Source organism: Geotrypetes seraphini, chromosome 2, assembly GCF_902459505.1.
Source record: "Geotrypetes seraphini chromosome 2, aGeoSer1.1, whole genome shotgun sequence".
Lineage (NCBI taxonomy): Eukaryota > Metazoa > Chordata > Amphibia > Gymnophiona > Dermophiidae > Geotrypetes > Geotrypetes seraphini.
The window spans coordinates 49,428,824-49,451,471 of NC_047085.1; the positions used below are offsets into that span (position 1 = coordinate 49,428,824).

General features: G+C 46.5%; 1 protein-coding gene across 1 annotated transcript in view; it reads left to right on the forward strand.

Moving 5' to 3' along the window:
• The window catches only part of RAD21 (RAD21 cohesin complex component), a 241,038-nt gene that overhangs the window by 8,721 nt on the left and 209,669 nt on the right, over window positions 1–22,648 (forward strand). Inside the window, exon 2 of the mRNA XM_033933156.1 lies at window positions 2,700–2,873. Within this exon, the coding sequence (XP_033789047.1) occupies window positions 2,730–2,873 (144 nt within the window). The 5' untranslated portion in view covers window positions 2,700–2,729. The remainder of the gene's footprint in view (window positions 1–2,699; window positions 2,874–22,648) is intronic.

Below are 22,648 nucleotides of genomic sequence, written 5' to 3' on the forward strand. Positions count from 1 at the left end.
TCTTGAATCCCCGGAACATGTTTTTCCTTATAACAGACTCCGGAAGAGCATTCCAGTTCTCCACCATTCTCTGGGTGAAGAAGAACTTCCTTACGTTTGTACGGAATCTATCCCCTTTTAACTTCAGAGAGTGCCCTCTCGTTCTCTCTACCTTGGAGAGGGTGAACAACCTGTCTTTATCTACTAAGTCTATTCCCTTCATTATCTTGAATGTTTCAATCATGTCTCCTCTCAGTCTCCTCTTTTCAAGAGAGAACAGGCCCAGCTTCCTTAATCTCTCACTGTAGGGCAATTCCTCCAACCCCTTAACCATTTTAGTCGCTCTTCTCTGGACCCTTTCGAGTAGTACTGTGTCCTTCTTCATGTATGGCGACCAGTGCTGGACGCAGTATTCTAGGTGGGGGCGTACCATAGCCCGGTACAGTGGCATGATAACCTTCTCCAATCTGTTTGTGATCCCCTTCTTAATCATTCCTAGCATTCTGTTCGCCCTTTTCGCCGCCGCTGCGCTTTGCGCAGACGGCTTCATTGACTTGTCAACCAGTACTCCCAGGTCTCTTTCCTGGGCAGTCTCTCCAAGTATCGCCCCGGACATCTTGTATTCGTGTATGGGATTTTTGATACTGACATGCATTACCTTACACTTATCCACATTGAACCTCATTTGCCATGTCGCTGCCCATTTCTCGAGAGTGGTTATATCGTGTTGCAGGTCTTCACAATCCCCCTGCGTCTTCACTACTCTGAATAACTTTGTATCGTCTGCAAATTTAATCACCTCATTCATCGTACCCATTTCCAAATCGTTTATGAATATGTTGAAGAGCACGGGTCCAAGTACCGAGCCCTGCAGCACCCCACTGGTGACGTTCTTCCAGTCAGAGTATTGTCCATTTACCCCCACTCTCTGTTTCCTATGCACTAGCCAGTTTTTAATCCACGTGAGTATTTCACCCTCTCTTCATGGGTCTCAATTTTTTGAAGTAGTCGTTCATGCGGAACCTTGTCGAACGCCTTCTGAAAATCCAGATGTACAATGTCGACCGGGTCACCCTTGTCTATCTGCCTGTTTACCCCCTCGAAGAAGTGCAGCAAGATCGTCCTTTGCTGAACCTGCGCTGACTGGTCCTCATCAGATTGTGTCCGTCAAGGTGACCAATGATGCGGTCCTTTATCAGCGCCTCTACCATTTTTCCCAGTACTGAAGTCAGACTCACCGATCTGTAGTTTCACGGATCTCCCCTCGAACCTTTTTTGAAGATCGGCGTAACATTCGCCACCTTCCAGGGAATCCTTTTCGTATCGGCTTAGGGGAGGGAGGAATGCAGGAAGAAGGGCATTGGATCCCTGCCGGTGACGCTTTGGCAGAGAGGAGCAGGCAGAAAAGAGGGAGGGCAGAAGCGGCGATTGAAGAAGGAGGTGGGAGACCGGCACAGTGCCATGTACCATGTGTTGAGAAACTTTGCATCCGATGGCTGGAGGAAGTGGAGCTTCCCTCCTGTCGTGGGGTTTCTTTTTAAGGAAGAGGTGGGGTTTTTTTTGTTGTTGTTGTTGTTGGGGGGGTCCTGGCATGGGGGGCATCTGGATGGAGTGGGCATCCCTCCTGCCTCCATTCTGGTTTGTCGAGGGGGGAGGGGTGGCGGGGTGGCACAGCATTGTTTTAATGGGGCAGATAGTGTGTGTGTGTGTGTAACATGCACAACATCTATGCCCCAACAGCTGAGTGGCAAGAGGCTGCTTTGGGGCTTCCCCTCCCACTCAAAGACTTCACAAAGGCTCTTTGCATGTGTTGGTCGCTCTCATAGTGACTGATCGAACATCTAATATAATTTGCATGCAAACTTCTTGGAACATCAATCGCTGTTCCAGAGTCGGCCAACAGCGACTCACACGGTCTTAACGACCATGTTTTGTGCATGTAGCCCAGAGATTTTAAAGATACATCTCTAAGCTGACTTAGCTAAATGGACAATTTCATTGTTGCTTTTTGTTACTCTGCTTATTTAGCCTCAAGTCTACCTTTTTCCAAGTTTGAATGCAATTTCCTAGTAGGTATGATATTAGAATATGCTGTGGGGAAGTAAACTTCATTTTCTCAGCAGTATCTCGGATATTAAATGGATTTTGAATTTTTTTAAATTGTAAAACACTGATTTGACTGGTGGCGGTGTTGTGTAGTATATACATTTTTGATGAAAATAAAATTAGTGATAACTGGATGGTTGGAAGTATCTGGAAATTGGTTGTTTGTTCTGTCAATGAAAACTTGAAAGGAGGCTGCAGTAGCTCTTCCTGGGAATACTTGGGAGGTGTGTGTTGAGGTTGGTGTCTTATGCTAGGTGCCAGGCATCTGCAAGAAGCAGACAGCCTCAAAGTAGAACAAAAGCCACCTAATCAAAGATGCAGAAAAGGCTTCGTCTCTTGAAAACGTCTCTAACCTTTTTATTTTTATTTTTCTTAAACTATTTAGTACTTTATAGGAAATTAATTGTAAACTGTAGGGTAATTGCCAACATCTGAATTTGTACAGTGAGGCAAGAGCTTCATTTACTAACATACATTAGTATGGATTAATTTAATGTACATTAATAAAGTAAGCTTCATTCTCAATGCTTAATTTGAATTAACATGTTGATGTGAATTTATGCATGGTGGCATTCTTCAAAATTTGGTTACTGACTTAATTTTTTTTTTAACAGATATCACCCTGTTTTGTAGGCGACTGAAACATGTTCTATGCACACTTTGTTCTGAGCAAGAGAGGGCCGCTGGCCAAAATCTGGCTAGCGGCCCATTGGGATAAGAAGCTAACTAAAGCCCATGTGTTTGAATGCAATTTGGAGAGCAGCGTGGAGAGTATAATTTCACCAAAGGTATCTATTTTAGTTGAATTTTGATTGTTTTCATGTTGATAAAGTTAACTGATGCCTCTTCTTCATAGGAACAAAATAGTGTCACTTCCACGTACCAGATCTGTGAAACATACTAACGTAGTAAATGGTAGCAGATTAGGACCTGAATGGTCTATCCAGTCTACCCAGGAGTCATACTCATTGTCAGCTCATGATTAAACCAACAGTGAATGTGATATAAAATACTTGATCATGGACTTTTCTTTGGCATTTCTGGGATATAGAAGTCTTCCCGGCACTGTCCTTCTGTTCCAACTATTGGAGTTCAGTGTTCTCCCCAGAAATTTTTTTCCAGCCGGGTGGCATGATAAAGTAGCTGGGTGAGGCAGGACAGGGAAATTTAGTGGTTAGAATAAGGTCATTAAATCAGTGGTGTACCTAGTATATATGACAGCCAGTGCTCATCATTTTTTAACAAACCCTCCTCCTCTATATAAAAAAAAGTTATTTTTAGTAATAATCCATGAATCACACAACAAGGGTGCACCTAGGAAAAGGCAGCATCTTAAACACTGCAGTGAACACTAGAACACCAACACATGCATTGTAAAACTAAACAAACCAGATCCTGCATAGTCAATTGATCTTGTACAGGCAATGCTAACAGAAAACCATGTCTTTTTCATACACACAGAAATACCCTCGCCCAATATGTAATAATCACAAACTAAAAATAGAAATATGTAGACAAAAAGAAACCAGACTCTGCAACACCATAGGAGCAGTGATGTAGATGGGTTGGAGTCAGTTTTGATGGAGATTTCGGCAGTTGGAACCCAAGAACAGTGTCGGGTAGAGCTTTGGATTCTTGCCCAGAAATAGCTAAGAAGGAAAAATTTAAAAAAATTTAAATTGAATCAAGTTGGGCAGACTGGATGGACCATTTGGGTCTTTATCTGCCGTCATCTACTATGTTACTATACTGTGCAAATATAAAGACAGTAGATGTAAATTTGAAAAAACTGATACATAACAATCACCACTTTACAAATTAATCCCTCCAGTGGTCAGCTGCTCAATCAGAACAACTTTTGCTACCCTGGATGTAACTGAAAACAGGCTTAAATTCTGGATGTACTTTTTTAGACTTGGAACATTTCTACATGTTCGATCGCTCTTGGACATCCTGATACTGAGTCCTCCCTAATCCCGCCCATAACATGTCCCCATTGCTAGTTAGATATCCCTTTTTTACCTTTGCAAAACTGGGATATGGATGTTTCAAGCACATGGATATCCATTTGGGAATTTTGAAACATCCATATTCTTTCAAAATAAGTCTTAGGGCAGTTAAAAGATAGGTAAAAGATAATGGACTCTTATAAAAAGTAGCCCATGCCTAGACGTACAGGTTCAGGTTGGTGTTTGAGGAATCATGATTTACACACATTTTATTTATTTATCATTTTCATATTAAAACAATCAATAATAATAAAACGCTAGAGCGCGCATGCGCTCTCAAATTCATGCGGTGTGGCGCCGTGAGGTGTGCTTCTGTGGCAACATTCTAACCTCACGGCGCATGCGGGGGCAGAAGGCGCGCGACTGTGGAGCGTCATTTAGCGCGGTCATCTTTGGCCGCATTTGGCGGTTTGTCGACCGGGAGGAGAGTGGCTGTGGCGGTTACAGAGCGGCAGCGCCGGCATTTTCTCTCCTGTTAGTGGAGAGTGTCGGTTCCGTGTGCAGCCGCTGTTACAAGATTTAAAAAAACCCAACAAAAAAACACTAAACGGCTCAAGGAAGTGATGGGGAAGAGGGAAAGGGAGCTACTTTGGAGGGAGGGGTGTGTTGGGAGGCCGACAGAGAGAAGGAGGCCAGAAGAGACAGAGAAATACAGGCAGGGGGCCAAGGACAGAGACAGGGGGCCAGGCAGAAAGAAAGACAGCCATCCATACAAGGAAAGAGAGAGAGACAGAAATAAAGGCAGGGGTCAGGCAGAAAGACAGAGAGAAAGAAAAACAGGGGGCCAGGCAGAGAGACGGAGAGAAAGAAAAATAGGGAGCCAGGCAGAAAGACAGAGAGACAGACAAACAAAAACTGGGGGCCAGGGAGAGAGACAGGGGGCCATGCAGAGAGACAGCCTGAAAGATAAACAGGGGGCCAGGCAGAAAGACAGACAGACAGAAAGACAGCCTTCCACACAGCGGCCAAGGAAAAAGAGAGAGAAAGAAAGAAAGAATGACAGATAATGGGCCAGAAAGACAGCCAGCCAGCCAGCAGCCAAGGACAGAGAGAGAAAGAAAAAAACCAGATAGATAGACAGCGGCCAAGGAGACAGAGAGAAAGAAAGATTGACAGACAGACAGAGGGCCAGAGCGACAGACAGAAAGGGAGAAAGACAGACAGAAGGAAAGACAAACAGACAAGGGGCCAGAGCGACACATAGAAAGAAAGACAGACAGCCATCCAGACAGCGGCCAAGGAGAGAGAGAGAATGAAACAATGCCAGACAGACAGGGTGCCAGAAAGACAGACGGACAGAAAACCAGACAGCCAGCAGCCAAGGAGAGAGAGAGAGAAAGAAAAAAAATACAGCGAGACAGACAGTGGCCAAGGAGAGAGAGAGAGAAAAAAATACATACAGACGGCCAGCGGCCAAGGAGAGAGAGAAAATGAAATAAAGACAGCCAGCCAGCCAGAAGCCAAGAAAAGAAAGAGAGAAACAAACAAAAAAAAAAAAAGACAGACCGTGGTCAAGGGAGAGAGATAGAAAGAAAAGGGCCAGGGAGAGAAAAAGAAAGACATACATACAGAAATAAAAAACTAAATAAATGCCTATCTCTACACATCTATTCTAGCAACTGCGGAGATTTGTGAGTGCCTGTTTCCTCCAGCAGCAGTTTCCCTATTGCTACAAGACGCCTGCATCATACCCTGCCAGAGCTGCTTTAGAAACAGGGAGATTCTCGGATAAGCCAAGGGCGAGAGGTGTACTGGGGAGGGGGCCGTGGAGTGATCTTGCATTGGTTTGAGTGTAGGGGGTGTGATTGGTTGAAATCAGGGAGTGATCTTGCTGTGCTTTGAGGGGAGGGGCGTGGTTAGTAGGGGGCAAGGAACAATCTTAATTTACTTTGGGAGAGGAATGTGCTGGGGAGGTGGGCAGGAAGTGATCTTGCATTGGTTTGGGTAAAGGGGGTGTGCTTGCTTGGGGTCAGGCAGTGATATTGCTTTGCTTTGTGGGAACAGGTTTGGTTGGTTGGGGTTTAAGGAGTGATCTTACTTTTCTTTGAGGGAAGGGTTGTGCTTGGTTGCAGTGAGAGTAGTGAGTGTACCAAAAAAAACAAACCCATCACTCATTCTGACTAAAAAAAAAAAAAATGTGAGAGCACTCACTGTGTCTCACCAGTAAGTGTGCCTAAATAGCCTCCACAGTGTCAGTACTCACTGTTTTACACTACACAGTGCCAACAGCAAGCTACTCTAACCATAACATTCAACAAACACACTTAAAGGAAAATTCACACAAATTAAAAACAACACCATGGCTACTAAAAGACATCTACAAGAACTACAGTCACCTCAGCAGGTAGAGTTGAAGAGAAAAAAGGCTGAAAGAGAAAACCAAAGACGAAAACATAGATCTGTTGAAGAACAGGAATATCAACTTAAAATAAATGCAGAACAAAAACGAATACAAATAGCAACTCTGACTCCAGAAGAAAAACAATCACTGCGTCAGAAACATGCCAAAACACAACAGCAAAGACGAGGAAGTATGACTATTCAAGAAAAGGAAAATCAACGTCAAAAAAACAAACAACAAAAACGAACTAACATAGAAACTCTGACTCTGGAAGAACAACAATCACTGCGTCAGAAACACGCCAAAACAGAACAACAAAGACGAGCAAATATGTCTATTCAAGAAAAGGAAAACCAACGTAAAAAAATATTAGAACAAAAAAGAACTAAAATAGCAACTCTGACTCCGGAAGAACAGCAATCACTGTGTCAGAAACATGCAAAAAGAGAAAAACAAAGACGAGCAAATAGAACTATTGAACAAAGTACAAAATATTCAAAACACCAAAAATCTAAAATTGCAACTGTGATAACAGAAGAACAACAATCAGAATCTCAGCAACACACCAACCTATACCAACCCATTATAACACCTCTGTCACAGAAGAAAAAAATCCATTCCCAACAGTCGAGGACCAAAATACGACCAATGGCAGTTATGAATGACATCCTGAATATTCATGAGGACAACATTAAAACACACACATGCGGATATTTAGATCATATCTGCAACTTTTGTAATGCTAAACATTTTGAAGCAAAAATACCTTCAGATTCTAAATTTTCACAATGTTGCTCAAAAGGAAAAGTACATCTTCCCCCCAATTACTACAAATCCTTTCATCCAACAACTCATGACCGGTCAACATTACTACAGCAAAAATTTCTTCGATAATATACGATCCATAAATAGTGCCCTAGCATTTGCCTCCATGGGAGCAAACATTGCTCCACCTCCTGGCCATGGCCCATACTGTTTCCGCATCCATGGATCAATTTGTCATAGCGTAGGCACACTGCACCCACAACAGGGAGAAAACAGACAGTATGCACAATTATATATTTTAGATCCCTCTGAAGCTGCAGAACAAAGAATGCTCATTTCACCTAACTCAGGAATAAATCCAGAACTTATGCAAACACTGAGCACACTTATGGCACAGTACAACCCATTTGCTGAGGCCTGCAAAATGTTGCAACAGGTTGAAAAGGAATATGAAGATGATGCCATCAAAACAGGCAATGTTACTAAGGAGGTAACTGACAATAGTGCAAGATCGTAAAAATGACCAAAGGCAATATAACGCACCAACACATAATGAAGTTGCATTTATTTTTCAAAATAATGACGGAGAACCACTACTGGAACGAGATTTTCTTATACACTGCAAACCAAGTGCAGACAATCCAACACAAAGGATAACATAAAAAATTAGTGTCCTTGATCCTAATCTGGAACCTATGGTTTACCCATTGCTCTTCCCATATGGGGATCAAAGCTGGGAAATTGACATACCTTTACAACAGAGACCACAAGCCTTAGTAGGCTTAACAAATCAGTCACGAAAAACTAGAGTTAGAGTAACACAGATGCAATATTATGGGTACCGTCTTTCCATTAGAGATGTATTTAATCCCTTCTTACATGCTGGCCGGCTTACACAACAATATATTGTAGATGCATATGTTAAAACTGAAGCCAACAGACTAAATTACACACGTCAAAATCAGCCAAAATTAAGAGTAGAAAAATACTCAGGATTAATAGACTATTTAATTAATGAAGCCAATGATGCAGGCCTAATTCCTGGAAAAACTTATATTATCCCAGGACAAGCAGGCATGATATTCTCACATGTGGGTGACGTCATCTACGGAGCCCCAGCGCGGACAGCTTTTCAAGCAAACTTGATTGAAGTTTCAAGTTTGCTATGCTGCACCACGCATGTGCATGCCTTCTTGCCCACTAGAGGGTACATCCCCACCTCGTGGTCCTCAGTTCAGTCTTTTCCGCGGAGCCAGAAGCCCTGTGGAATTTGTGCTCTTCTATTTTGCCTTCTGACACCGCGGCTGAGTGTTTCTTTCTCGGTCGCTGTGCTTACTTTGTTTTTTTATTTGTTTGTGTTTAGGTTTTCGTCGAAAAAAAAAAAGATTTTTCGTTCGGCTCCGGGGGCTCCCGGTAGCCGCGGCCGCGGGACCTCGTTCGTTCCCGGCCGTTTTTTGTGTCCATGTCCCGTCCCTTGACGGGCTTTAAAAAGTGTACCCGGTGCGATCGACTCCTTTCGATCACCGATCACCACCGGTGGTGCTTACTTTGTCTGGGTCCTGAGCACCCGACCGACTCCTGCACTCGGTGCTCTACTTTTCAGCAAAGGGCCCTCCGCCGCCGTCGCGCTCGTATCGCAGAGCTCTTTGCTGTGGACCCCATGGCGGGGAAGGCCTCGACGTCGGTCTCGGCTTCGGCCCCGGCCTTGACCTCGGCCTCGACTCCCTCGACCTCGCCCCGACAGCCTACTTCGTCGAAGCCTGTGTCCTCGACACCGAAGTCGACGACGGGTAAGTCCTCACTTCCTTCTTCTGTTCCAGCCTCGAAGAAGCCATCCTCGGGCTCATCGACGGGGGCGGGTGGGTCATCCTCGGCCCCGAGCGTCGAAGTCGGGTGCCCCGTGGGAATACTCGAGACCGAGGTCGCCCTCGAGGGAGCACCCACCGGCCCCGGATCTGCCGACTATGATGGGGGTTCCCGCCTTTCAGGACTTACTCCGTGCGCTCATTACCTCGGAGCTGTCTGGTGCCCTCGCGCACCTCCAGCCGCCTTCGGCTGCCCCGGCGTCGGCTGCCTCGGTCTCAGTACCCTCGATTTCGGCCCCCGGGGGGGCTTCGGCCTCGGCCCCGACCTTGCCCTCGACCTCGGTTGACCAGCCTGAGCGGAGCGTGCGGCCTCGGGACAAGGTGGTTGCGGACCTGCCCTTTACTGTGTTCCATCATGACAAGGTGGTTCTTCGCACCCATCCTAAATTTTTACCTAAGGTTGTGTCTGATTTCCAACTCAATCAGTCCATTGTTCTTCCGGTGTTTTTTCCGAAGCCCCACTCTCATCCTGGGGAGGCGGCGCTTCACACGCTTGACTGTAAGAGAGCGTTGGCCTTTTATCTTCAACGCACCAAGTCTCATCGGAAGGTTCCTCAATTATTTTTGTCCTTTGATCCTAATCGGTTGGGACGTCCTGTTTCCAAGCGCACCTTGTCCAACTGGTTGGCTGCTTGTATTTCTTTTTGCTACGCTCAGGCTGGTCTCGCGCTTCATGGTCGAGTCACGGGACATAAGGTCCGAGCGATGGCAGCTTCTGTGGCGTTCCTCCGGTCTACTCCGGTGGAGGATATCTGCAAGGCTGCCACTTGGTCTTCGGTTCATACTTTCACCTCCCACTACTGCCTGGATATGTTATCCAGGAGTGACGGCCGGTTTGGCCAGTCAGTTTTGCGTAATCTGTTTTCCTAAATTGCCATCCTCCCACCTGCCCTTTTTTGGTTGGCTTGGAGGTCACCCACATGTGAGAATATCATGCCTGCTTGTCCTGGGATAAAGCACAGTTACTTACCGTAACAGGTGTTATCCAGGGACAGCAGGCATATATTCTCACAACCCGCCCTCCTCCCCGGGGATGGCTTCTTTGCTGGCTATGGAACTGAGGACCATGAGGTGGGGATGCGCCCTCTAGTGGGCAAGAAGGCATGCACATGCGTGGTGCAGCATAGCAAACTTGAAACTTCAATCAAGTTTGCTTGAAAAACTGTCCGCGCTGGGGCTCCGTAGATGACGTCACCCACATGTGAGAATATATGCCTGCTGTCCCTGGATAACACCTGTTACGGTAAGTAACTGTGCTTTTTGCCTTCCTCATTTACAGGTAGCCCCAGAAACATGCTACAAAATTATCAAGATGCAATGGCAATTGTCAGAAAATATGGCAAACCTGATCTTTTCATTACAATGACATGCAACCCCAAATGGGAAGAGATTAATAACCTACAACATGGTCAAAATGCTGATGCACGCCCAGATTTAGTTGCAAGAGTATTTCACATAAAACTAAAAGCTCTAATCAATGATATCTGTTAAAATCATATTTTTGGACTAACAAAAGCCATTGTATACGTAATTGAATTTCAAAAGAGGGGTTTACTACATGCTCACATACTACTCATTCTTAAAGATGATAGTAAACCAAAAACAGAAGAACTAATAGATAAAATTGTATCTGCAGAAATTCCAAATATAACCACCATTCCTCGCTTATATGAAATTGTAAGAAAACATATGATTCATGGACCATGTGGAGTTCACAATCTAAATTCTCCATGTATGACAAATGGCAAATGCACTAAGGATTACCCAAAGCCATTTCAACAACAAACTATTGCAAATATTAATGGTTATCCTAAATACAGAAGACAAAACACAGGCCAAATTTCAAATTTTAATGGCAAGACAATTGATAACACTTGGGTTGTACCATATAATCCATATCTAGCCCTCAAGTACAATTGCCACATTAATGTTGAAGTCTGTGTTTCTGTGAAAAGCGTGAAATACCTTTTTAAATATGTATACAAAGGTCATGATTGTGCAAATGTTGTCATTCAAGAACAGGGTACTTTAAATCATGATGAAATTAAAACTTTTCTGAATTCAAGATATGTGAGCGCTCCAGAAGCAGCATGGCGTTTGAATGGATTTGAAATGCATTATCAATCACATACCATACACAGATTAGCAGTACATCTACCTGACGAACAAACTGTATTTTTCAACCCAAATAACATTTCCACTGCAGCACACATAGCTTCTCAACGCAATATTCATTTGACAGCTTGGTTCAAACTAAATCAAGACCATGAAGAAGCAAGGAGTATATTATACCCAGACATTCCTTTACACTATGTGTTTGACTCTGACCATTGGAAATTACGTCAACGGGGTGCTGAAAAAGTTATTGGACGCATGTATTCTGTGAACTTACTATCTGATCTAGAACGCTACTCTCTGCGCCTCCTATTGCTAAATGTTTCTGGTGTACAATCCTTTCAACATCTAAGAACTGTAAATGGAAATATCTACCCCACTTTCCAAGAAGCTGCAAAACAAAGAGGCCTCATTAATGATGATAAAGTATGGGACAACACTCTGCACGATGCAGTGCAATACAGCATGCCTAAACAACTAAGGGACTTATTTGCGTACATCTGCATATTTGCCTCCCTACAAAATATGAATGACCTTTTCCTAAAATATGAAGAATATCTTATTGAAGATTTAGTTAAAACACATATCACTCACAATAATGATTGCACTCTATGTCGTAACATAGCACTCAAAGACATATCCAATGTTTTACTACTCCATGGAAAAAAGTGTGAAGATTTTGCATTACCATACATAATAACAAATACTAACCTACTAACAAATACCTACGACCAAAACTTAGAAAAACAAATAGCTGAACAAATGATGACAACCTTAAACGTTGATCAAAAAACAGCTTTACAATAAATATTGTCAGCAACCCAAAATAACAACCTCTCCCACCATTGTTTCTTCTTGGATGGCCCAGGAGGTAGTGGTAAAACCTACCTTTACACAACACTTCTCTGTACATTTCGTGCACAAGGTAACATTGCACTCCCTGTAGCCTCCACAGGTATAGCAGCAAATCTTCTTAAGGGTGGGAGAACATACCACTCCCAATTCAAATTACCTGTGCCTATACTTGAGAACTCAATATCAAATATGCGTCTAAATTCTACTGATGCTAACAATTTACGATCCGCTAAACTAATCATTTGGGACGAATGTACTATGGCCCCCTCTATAGCTCTTACAGTGGTTGACAAACTACTACAAGAAATAATGGTAAACAACAAACCCTTTGGAGGAAAAGTTCTCTTACTTGGTGGCGATTTCCGTCAAACACTTCCTATGGTACCTCATGCTGACCGGACAAAAATTGTAGACGCATGTATAAAGAATAACAACCTGTGGCCCATATTCAAAGTCCTCACCCTTAAAAACAATATTCGATCAATAGACACTGATTTCAGCATTTGGCTCATCAAAGTTGGTAATGGTGATACGCCACACATTGACGGCTTGCCTGATGACATCATTGAAATCCCTTCCCAAATTTTAACCACAGAAAATATCGTAAAATACTTTTTTGGAGAAAATATTACTATTGCAGATATTCCAAAATTAAAAAAACAACAACTATACTTTGCCCAAAAAACTCTGATGTAAACACCATAAATGAACAGGTACTCAACATTTTGGAAGGCCAAACTGTAACATATCTGAGCTCCACCTCAATTGATGACTCCACTCAGGAAGACATACAAAACTATCCATAGAGTTCCTCAATGAACTAACTCCAACAGGTATGCCAAAACATAAACTCAACCTTAAAAAAGGAGCCATCATTATGCTGCTTAGAAATCTAAATACTAAAAGAGGATTGTGCAATGGTACCCGCCTCATCATTAATGACTTAAAGAACAACCTCATCATTGCTCAAGTAATAACCGGTTCAGCAGAAGGAGAATTAGTTTTTATTCCACGTATTGATTTGGCTCCAACATCCACTGACTTGCCCTTTACATTACGAAGGCAACAATTTCCAGTCACATTAGCCTTTGCTATGACAATCAATAAAGCTCAGGGGCAAACTTTAGAAAAAGTGGGCATTTACTTGCCAGAACCAGTATTCAGCCATGGCCATTTATATGTAGCTTTTTCTAGAGTTAGAACTTTTTCAAACATTCTGATGACAGTTGTAGACGGCCCTAACCAAGGAAAACTATTACCAAACTCAAAAAGAATCTTCACAAGGAATATTGTCTATAAGGACATTTTATAGATATACAACATTACAAAACACAACAACAAAAATTTCTTTAAATAATCTTAATAACAATAATAATAAAACCCTTTCCTGCACATGCACACTTTTAAAGTCCATGCCTGCACATGCACAATATAATAAAACCACCACACACAAAAAAATCTTAGCACCAAGCATTCCTTTACACCCTTGCATTAATCAGGGTTTCTTATTAGAGAATGACACGGGGAAAAAATCTGTCCCTGTCCCCGGTCCACCATCCTCTGCACCGCCCCGTCACCGCCGTTCCCTTCACCGCCCCGTCACCATCACCGCCATCCCTTTCACCTCCCCGTCACCGCCACTGCCATCCCATTCACCACCCCGTCACCTTCCCCGCAGCATCCATATAAGCCTTAGTACTGTAATATTTAGCTTATTCCTTTCTTATAAATCAAAGTTCATGCTGCTGAACTAGAGAAAGAGATGTTCAGCTGGCAGGGCTTTGTTTATAAATTTTTATCAACACAACTAATATACTATTTTATCCTAAAGCAAAAAATAAATAAATAAATATAATTTTTTTTTCTACCTTTGTTGTCTGGTTTCTGCTTTCCACATCTTCTCATTCAATTCCTTCCATCCACTGTGTGTCTTCTCTCTGCGTCTTCCATTTGCTGTTACTGTGCTTCTCCCTTCACCCCCCCCCCCCCCATTGGTCTAGCACCCATCTTCTTCCCTCCGCTCCCCCATAGTCTGGCATCTGTCTTCTTCCCACTCTGTCTTCAACATTTCCCTTCGGGGTCTGTTCCTCTCCACCCTCCTTCAATGTCTGTCCTATTCCTTTCCACCACCACCCTTCCCTCCCTCCTTTACCATCTGTTCCTTTCTACTACCCTTCAGCTCCTCTCGCATGGCCTATCTATCTACCTTCCTCCCTCTTATTTTCATGGAACATTACAATGTAATTTGTGCAAGCCACTGGAGCCTGCGAGCTCGGTCCCTGTCCCATCCCCACAAATCATCTCGCTTCTGTGCTCCTATTTTCCCCATTTCTAATATCTCCTCTATGTATCTGCCATTGCCCCTCCCCCCTGTGTCCATAAACCATCCCCATGGCATGTCCCCTTTATGTCTCTGTCCCTATGCCCCATGCACATAATTTCCCCTCTTTCTGTTACCTTCCTGTGTCCAGATTTCCCCTATCTTCCTCTTCCATACCAGTGTGTCTCTTCTTTTCAACCCCATCTAGCTTTTTTCCCCTCTTTCTTCCCCCCCCCCTTGCTTCTAGCATCTGGCTCACCTGCCTGTCCTTCCCTTTCTTTCCTGCTGTGGGTTTTTCTTTCCGTTTTCATCCCCTTGGCCCAAAAGCCTTTTCCCTTTCACTCCCTCCTTCCAGTTTGAGCCGGGAACACGGGCGATCGCACGGTCCTCACAGCCCCCACCCGCCTGCCCAATCGATCCTAGTGTTTAGCCAGCTCTCTCCCTTCTCCTCACCTTAGTTTGCAGACTTTCTTTTTCGGCGACTTGCATGCTTTCCCAAAGAGCCGCGCACGCGCGGCTGCTCAGTGTTCAATCTTCTGCTCTGCTGCAACTTCCTGTTTCTGGTTGCGTCAGAGCAGAAGATCGAAACTGAGCAGCAGCGGGTGCGCGGCTCTCTGATAGCGTGTGGGTCGCCGAAAAAGAAAACCTACAAACTAAGGTGAGGAGAAGGGAGAGAGCTGGTTAAACACTAGGATCGATTGGGCAGGCGGGTGTGGGCTGTGGGGACCACGCGATCCTTCATGCCTCACTGCGGGGACAACACCATTCACCGCCCCACGGGGCGGTGAATGGCCTTGGTCCCGTCGCCGCAGCGACTGTTAGTTTTCGTTCCCCGTTTCGGCGGGTCACCTGCGGCTAAATGCGGTGGCCACGGGTAAACCGCCACCGTGTCATTCTCTATTTCTTATGTTGTCTGTAAAGTATGTGTGTTATGTTCAGTTGGCAGAGGTTTGAGGTAACTGAGGCTTTGGTTTTCATATTTGTATGCATAGTTAGTTGGGGAGGGGGGAGCAGTTGGCAATAAAATACTGCCATTTATAGTGTTCCATTAGAGAAGGATCTCGCAAAAAGAAGATATTTCTCAGACACTTTGGATTTTTAAATTGCAACTATATGCCCCAGTGGCACACAGATCTGCTGGAAAAATGTGAAAGCAACCAATCTTTTAAGCCACAACATCCAACAATAAGAAAAATAGAAAAACTTCAATCAAACGTACAATGGATAATAAAGCTCTCACGGTAAGTTTTCAGTAAATTTTTTTTACTCTTAAGTCTGCCCATCTATTCTAGCACCCGTTATTCTAACGGGCTTAAACACTAGTCAAGCATAAACTTGTATAGAAAGCTTTAAGCATAAAGTATACTTTAAACAAAAATAATATATGAAGGAACAGTAAATGATTAATCTAGCTCTAGTCCTCAATAAGTTCCAAGATTAAACTTAACGGAATCAAGAAAAATTAATAAAGAACTCCAATGGCTGACTTGGCTGAGATCAAGTTGACATATTCACCTCATTACTATCTCTATATTGGGCTTTTCCTTAGCAACAGCAGCAGATGAATCCAGAGGCCAATGGGATAGCACACATCTACCAGCAGGCAGAGATAGAGAAACTGATTAACAGGTGGTCCTATTGGCTGGCACGCCTCCTGCATTTCCCAGCAGGTGATGGTCGCTATTCAACTAGCTCCTGGAATCTGGCTGTGACTGGGCCTTTATTTTCTCCTGTTGAGGCTTTCTCTTCAGTGAGCTGCAATTCTATTTCTCCTGTTGAGATCTTCTCTTCAGTGAGACAGGGGTGTCCGGCTGAATGGTGCCGACTTTAGAAGTTACACTTGGGCCCCCCCATGTCCCTGCCTCACCCTCCCTCCGATGATAGAGGGTCTGCCTTAGTCCATATTTTTTTCTTCTTTCCTTTTCAAAAAAAAAAGGGACTCCACAGCTGCATTTTTGCCCTGCTAGTGCTGAGCAGCCGGCGTTTCCCGGCATCTACCGGCACTGTTCAATAGATTGCGAGTATGTGTTTAATTCTACTTGTCTTTGAACTTTATGGTTGTGTGAGAGCTGCGGATTCTTGACTATGGCAGTTTTGTTGTGCGATGGAAATTTGGTTTTGTATGGGGTTTCTTTGGTGAAGGGCCTACCACTCGATTGAGGGAGCCACTGCCTTCCCGCACATAAGTACGGAGAGCTTCTTGGCGCTAGTGCTGTGGTGTTGGTAGTTTCTAGGGTGTAGTTTTCTCGGCGCTGCCGCGGCCCATGGGGAGGTGCAAATTTGTGTAGCTCACGGTGTGGCTTCGGGGATGTGAGGAAGGCTCCGGGCGTGTTATGCAGTGCCTGGACTGGAGCCGGGTCTTTCTGGAGCACGAGTGGCGTGTGCTTGTTCTCTACTGCTGTTGAGAGCTGAGCGCCTTTCCTATGACCCATATTGCGGTGATCAAGTTTGCTGTGTGTGGGTATTCCATGGGCTTCACTTGACGAGAAGCAGCTAGTTGTTCTTGGGACTGTCCGATTATGGCCCTAGGCACTTACACTGCCCTAGGTTTGGCCGCCTGCGCTCAGTTGTACTACGTAATGGGTTGGCAGACGGCATGGTGAAGTAGGTGACAAGGGTGTGCCTGTGTTTCATTCGGGTGGTTCATTGCCTCACTCGGGGTTCCTGTAACGTGAGGCTGTGTTGGAGGTTTCATTAGTCTTTCTGCCTATGTACAGTGCTGCGTGCATCTTGTAGTGATCTAGGCATATTTCTTCACAGTAGTATGAAGGAATTCCGAGTTGGGGGACTCTCTCTTAAGGCCTGATGGCACTTTTCTTCTAACGGTGGGCCAGAGTGTCTCCAGGGTTGGCCGATTTTTCAAGCTTATCGCGTAGTGGTCGCCATCATGGTGCATGCTAGACAGCCCTCCAATCTAGTAGAATGGTCTAGGAGGCTGCTGATACCTAGGGGCGGATACCTCTTCTTATGAATTTGTAGGGTAGCATGCGCTGTATGCCTATTGAAATCATCCCTTAAGCTCTCTTTTGGAATGGAAACATGGTCTGTTTTCCGGCAAGGTACAGATCGTTTCTATGGAGAGGCGAATGCTGCTTCTGGATTGCGCCTAGTGAGAATTGTCTTCCCTTTGCATGCATGAAGTTAAGGCGGATTGCCGAGTGTCCTCATGCTCCCTTTTACATCGCAAGATGGTGGTTTTCCAGGTTTGCATTTTTGAATCATCTTATTCCACTTCAGATTTTTTCTTTGTGTCACCGGGTATTGATCTTACAAAGGTTACGGTCGTGTGAGACCCCTTTATCAGTGTTACTGATACTTGGGGCAGTAATTTTAGTTTTTCCGGATCTAAGGGCGGTCATTCCATTTACTTCAGGGTGCCTAAGGTGGGGGGGGGGGAATTGGTCAGACGGGGACTGGATCTCGTTCTGGTCACTTAGTTTCTCAGAGTTAGACATTTCGAGAGAAAAACGGTAAGAATATTTACAATTTCCCTATGGACACGGCATTGGCACTTTCTTCGCTTAGCTCTCTTCGAGCAGCGCTATCAGTTTTGGCAGAGGCCATTTGGCCTAGCCTCGGCTCCATGACCTTTTTAGAACATGAGGGCAGTAGTAGCGTTTTGGCGCAAACGAGAGATTCAGATACTTTCTTTCTTAGACAACTGCTTGGGAACACTAATCAACCACCAATTGGATACGATCCTGAATGAGGAGAATCTATGAGATCCCCATCAACATGGTTTTACGAAGGGAAGGTCCTGCCAATCAAATCTGATCAGCTTCTTTGACTGGGTAACAAGAAAGCTGGATATAGGGGAGTCCCTGGACGTCGTGTACTTGGACTTCAGCAAAGCGTTTGATAGCATCCCACACCGTATGTTATTGAGCAAGATGGGTTCGATGGGACTGGGTGAAACATTAACCACATGGGTTAGGGACTGGCTTAGAGGTAGACTTCAGAGGGTAGTGGTAAACGGTACCCTCTCCGATACGACGGAGGTGATCAGTGGGGTGCCGCAGGGCTCGGTCTTGGGCCCGATCCTATTTAACATCTTCGTAAGAGACTTGGCTGAGGGTTCGAGGTAAAATTATATTATTCGCCGATGATGCCAAACTGTGCAACATAGTAGGCAACCGCATAACAGATGAAAGCACAGTGCTCGAGAAAAGCTCAATGCCCGACAGTATGACGCAGGACCTACTCCTGCTGGAGCATTGGTCAAAGACTTGGCAACTAAGTTTCAATGCCAAAAAATGCAAGGTCATGCACCTTGGCAGCAAAAATCCATGCAGGACTTACGCCCTAAATGGTGAGATCCTAGCAAGGACTGTAGCAGAACGTGACTTGGGGGTGATCATTAGCGAAGACATGAAGACTGCCAATCAAGTGGAGAAATCTTCATCCAGGGCTAGACAAATCATGGGATGTATCCGTAGAAGTTTCGTCAGCCGTAAGCCCGAGGTCATAATGCCGTTGTACAGATCCATGGTGAGACCCCAAATGGAATACTGTGTACAATTCTGGAGGCCGCATTATCAAAAAGATGTTTATAGGATCCGAGGCAACATGGCTTTACAAAAGGTAAAGTGCCAAATGAACCTGATTGAATTTTTTGATTGGGTGACCAGAGAGCTGGATTGAGGACATATGCTAGATGTCATTTACTTGGATTTCAGCAAAGCTTTTGATACAGTTTCTCATAGGAGGCTGTTGAACAAAGTTGAAGGGCTGAAGTTAGGACCCAAAGTGGTGAACTGGGTCAGAAACTGGCTGTCGGACAGACGCCAGAGGGTGGTGGTTAATGGAAGTCGCTCGAAGGAAGGAAAGGTGAGTAGTGGAGTCCCTTAGGGATCGGTGCTGGGGCCAATCCTGTTCAATATGTTTGTGAGTGACATTGCTGAAGGGTTAGAAGGAAAAGTGTGCCTTTTTGCAGATGATACCAAGATTTGTAAAAGAGTAGACACCGAAGAGGGAGTGGAAAATATGAAAAAGGATCTGCAAAAGTTAGAGAAATGGTCTAATGCCTGGCAACTAAAATTCAATGCAAAGAAATGTAGAGTAATGCATTTGGGAATTAATAATAAGAAGGAACCGTATATATTGTGAGGAAAGAAGCTGTTATCCCAGGACAAGCAGGCATGATATTCTCACATGTGGGTGACGTCATCTACGGAGCCCCGATACGGAAGCATTTTCAAGCAAACTTGATTGAAGATTTAAGTTTGCTCTGCTGCTCCACGCATGCGTGCCTTCCTGCTCCACTAGGGGGTGCATCCCCTCGTGGTCTCCAGTTCAAATTTTTCCGCGAGCCTAGAAGCCGTGTTTTTCAGGCTCTGCCCCAACTGCCTTCTAGCACCGCAATTTTTTCTTGTTTTTTCACGATTAAGTCGCTGTGCGCGAATTCTTTACTTCTTACTTGATTCCTGCTTCGTTTTCAACGACCCGGAGGCTTCCGGGTCCCCGTGGCCGCGTGGCTAACCGAGCCGCGGCTACTTTCGATTTAATGTCCCGGCCTCTGACCGGCTTTAAAAAGTGCACCCGGTGCGAGCGGCTTCTCTCTCTCACAGATCCGCGTCGCCGGTGCATCCTCTGTCTGGGGGCGGCTCATCCAACCGACTCCTGCCCCCAGTGCGCTATTTTCCAAAACAGGGCCCTCCGCCGAAGAAAAGCCCGCATGGCGGACCTCTTCACCCCGGACCAACCCTCCACCTCGGCCTCGAGGTCGGCCCCGGCCTCGGCCCCGGCCTTGACCTCGGCCCCGGATACCTCGGCATCGCCTCGAGACTCGACCCCGAAGCCCTCGGGACAACAGAAAGCCTCGGCCCCGGGTAAGTCCCCTCTTCCCTCTTCAGGTTCTGTAACAGCGAAGAAGCCAGCCTCGGGGACAATGGCGACGCATGGCGGAAGCCCCATGCTTACAGCCCCGTCTAAGCCCTCCAAGCCTTCGGGCCGTGCCTCCACCACACGGGAATACTCTGATACGAGGTCGCCCCCGGTGGAGCGCACCGAGGCAGTGGACATGCCTTCGATGCTGTCCGTGCCCGTCTTCCAGGACCTACTCCGAGCGATGATCACGTCGGAGCTGTCCGCTGCAATGGCCCAGTTTCAATCGGCCTCGACCTCGAATGTGCAAGACCAGCCTGAGCCTCGCACCGAACAACCTCGAGGAAGGGTGCGCAATCCTCGCCGCATCCCATCCTCCTCGGACTCCTCGCCGAGGCACCCGAGACGTTCCCCCTCCGCAGACCGCCGAGGGGCAAAACGTCGGGCTAGAACGACAGAAACCTCGAACCGCCGTACCTCCAAGAAGGCCCGAGGTTCACCAACTCTACGAGGCCGTTCTCCCACACCTCGTACGGGACCACTAAGGGTGGCTGAGTTATCACTCTCCAACCCGCACATCCTCCGAACTCCCCCTCGGACGTATTCTCCAAGGGAGTCTGGATCGAGGTCACCGATCCGACACCGATCGGTACCCCTAACTCCGGCATCGTCTCCGAGGGGCTCCTCAAGACGCCGAAGATCGACAACCCCGGAACACTCTCACAGTGCTTCCCCAGTCTCGGAGCATGGATCAGAGCATGAACCTCGATACTCGAGGGAAGCCTCCCTATCCTTCTCCACCCGACAAAGGTCTCGTTCCCCGACCCCGCACGGGGCCCCGGGGACATCTCGCCCATCCTTCACTCGCTTTGTCCAAGACATGGGCCACGCATTGGACTTAGACCTCCAGTCCGACTCCAGATACTCGAAGGAGTACCTGGCGGAGCTGGATATGCCATCACTGCCCAGAGAGTCCCTTCGCTTACCACCCAACCCGGTACTCCAACAGGCCTTCTTCAGGAACCTGGAGACCCCCTACATGGTCACGGCCGTACCCTCCAAAATGGAGGCCAAGTACCGCACAGTACCATACCCGGGATTCGAGCAACCACAGCTCTCCCACCAATCGCTGCTAGTAGAATCCTCCTTGAAAAAGGCTCACCCGTCCCGGGTCTCAGCAGCGGTCCCCCCAGGCCGAGAAGGCCGAACCCTGGATAAGTTCGGCAGGAGACTATACCAAAACGCAATGATGGCCTCTAGGGTGCAAAGCTACACTTTCACCTTCACATCATACCTCAAACACCTCATTGGACTATTGAGAGCCTTTGAGACTGACCTACCGGCCTCCCGGCAAGGAACGTTCGGCCTGCTTTTAGAGTCCCTCTCCAACCTGCGCCTTCATCTATTCCACGCGGCCTACGATGGCTTCGAACTCTCCTCCAGAGAAGCAGCCTTCGCTGTCGCCATGCGCTGACTAGCCTGGCTGCGCCTGGTCGACATGGACCCCAACTTACAGGACCGGTTGGCTAACCTCCCCTGCGTGGGAAAGGAATTGTTCGATGACACTATCGAGGCGGCGACAAAACGCCTCTCCGAACATGAACGCTCGTTTGCCTCCCTTGTCCGGCAAAAGCCCAAACCGCCAGCGTCCAGGCCATACAGGGCCCCTCCGCGCCGCTACCCACAAAAGTCCACCCCTGCTTTTTCGCGGCCCCCACCCAGACGTCCGCAAGCCCACCACAGGGCCATGCCCAAGTCCCAACCGCCCGCGACCACCAAACCATCCCCGTCCTTTTGACGGGACACGCGGAAGGGGGCGGGCCCCCTCCGCTATAGTCCCAGGCCGCCTTCCCATCGGGGGCCGACTCAGAGCTTTTTACCCTCACTGGGAACAAATCACGTCGGACGCATGGGTCCTTGGCGTGATCTCATCAGGATACTCTCTCAACTTTCGGGCCATTCCTCCGGACAACCCCCCAAGGAATTGCCCTCCCAACCGGACTCAGCTACCCCTACTCCTCTCCGAAGCTCGAGACCTGCTTCGCCTGAGAGCAGTGGAGAAGGTTCCCCCCGACCAACGGGGGAAGGGCTTCTACTCCCGCTACTTCCTGGTACCGAAAAAAACGGGAGACCTACGCCCAATACTAGACTTGAGACGCCTCAACAAATTCCTGGTACGGGAAAAGTTTCGGATGCTCTCACTACCAACACTTTACCCCCTGATCGACGAGGGCGACTGTTTCTGCCCCCTCGATCTCAAGGAGGCGTACACACATGTCCCAGTGCACCCCGCTCACCGCAAGTTCTTGCGCTTCCAAGTAGGGGACTGGCACCTACAATACCGAGTCCTCCCCTTCGGACTAGCATCATCACCTCGGGTCTTCACCAAGTGCCTCGTGGTGGTAGCAGCAACCTTACGTTCCCAGGGCCTCCAGGTATTCCCCTACCTGGACGACTGGCTAATCAAAGC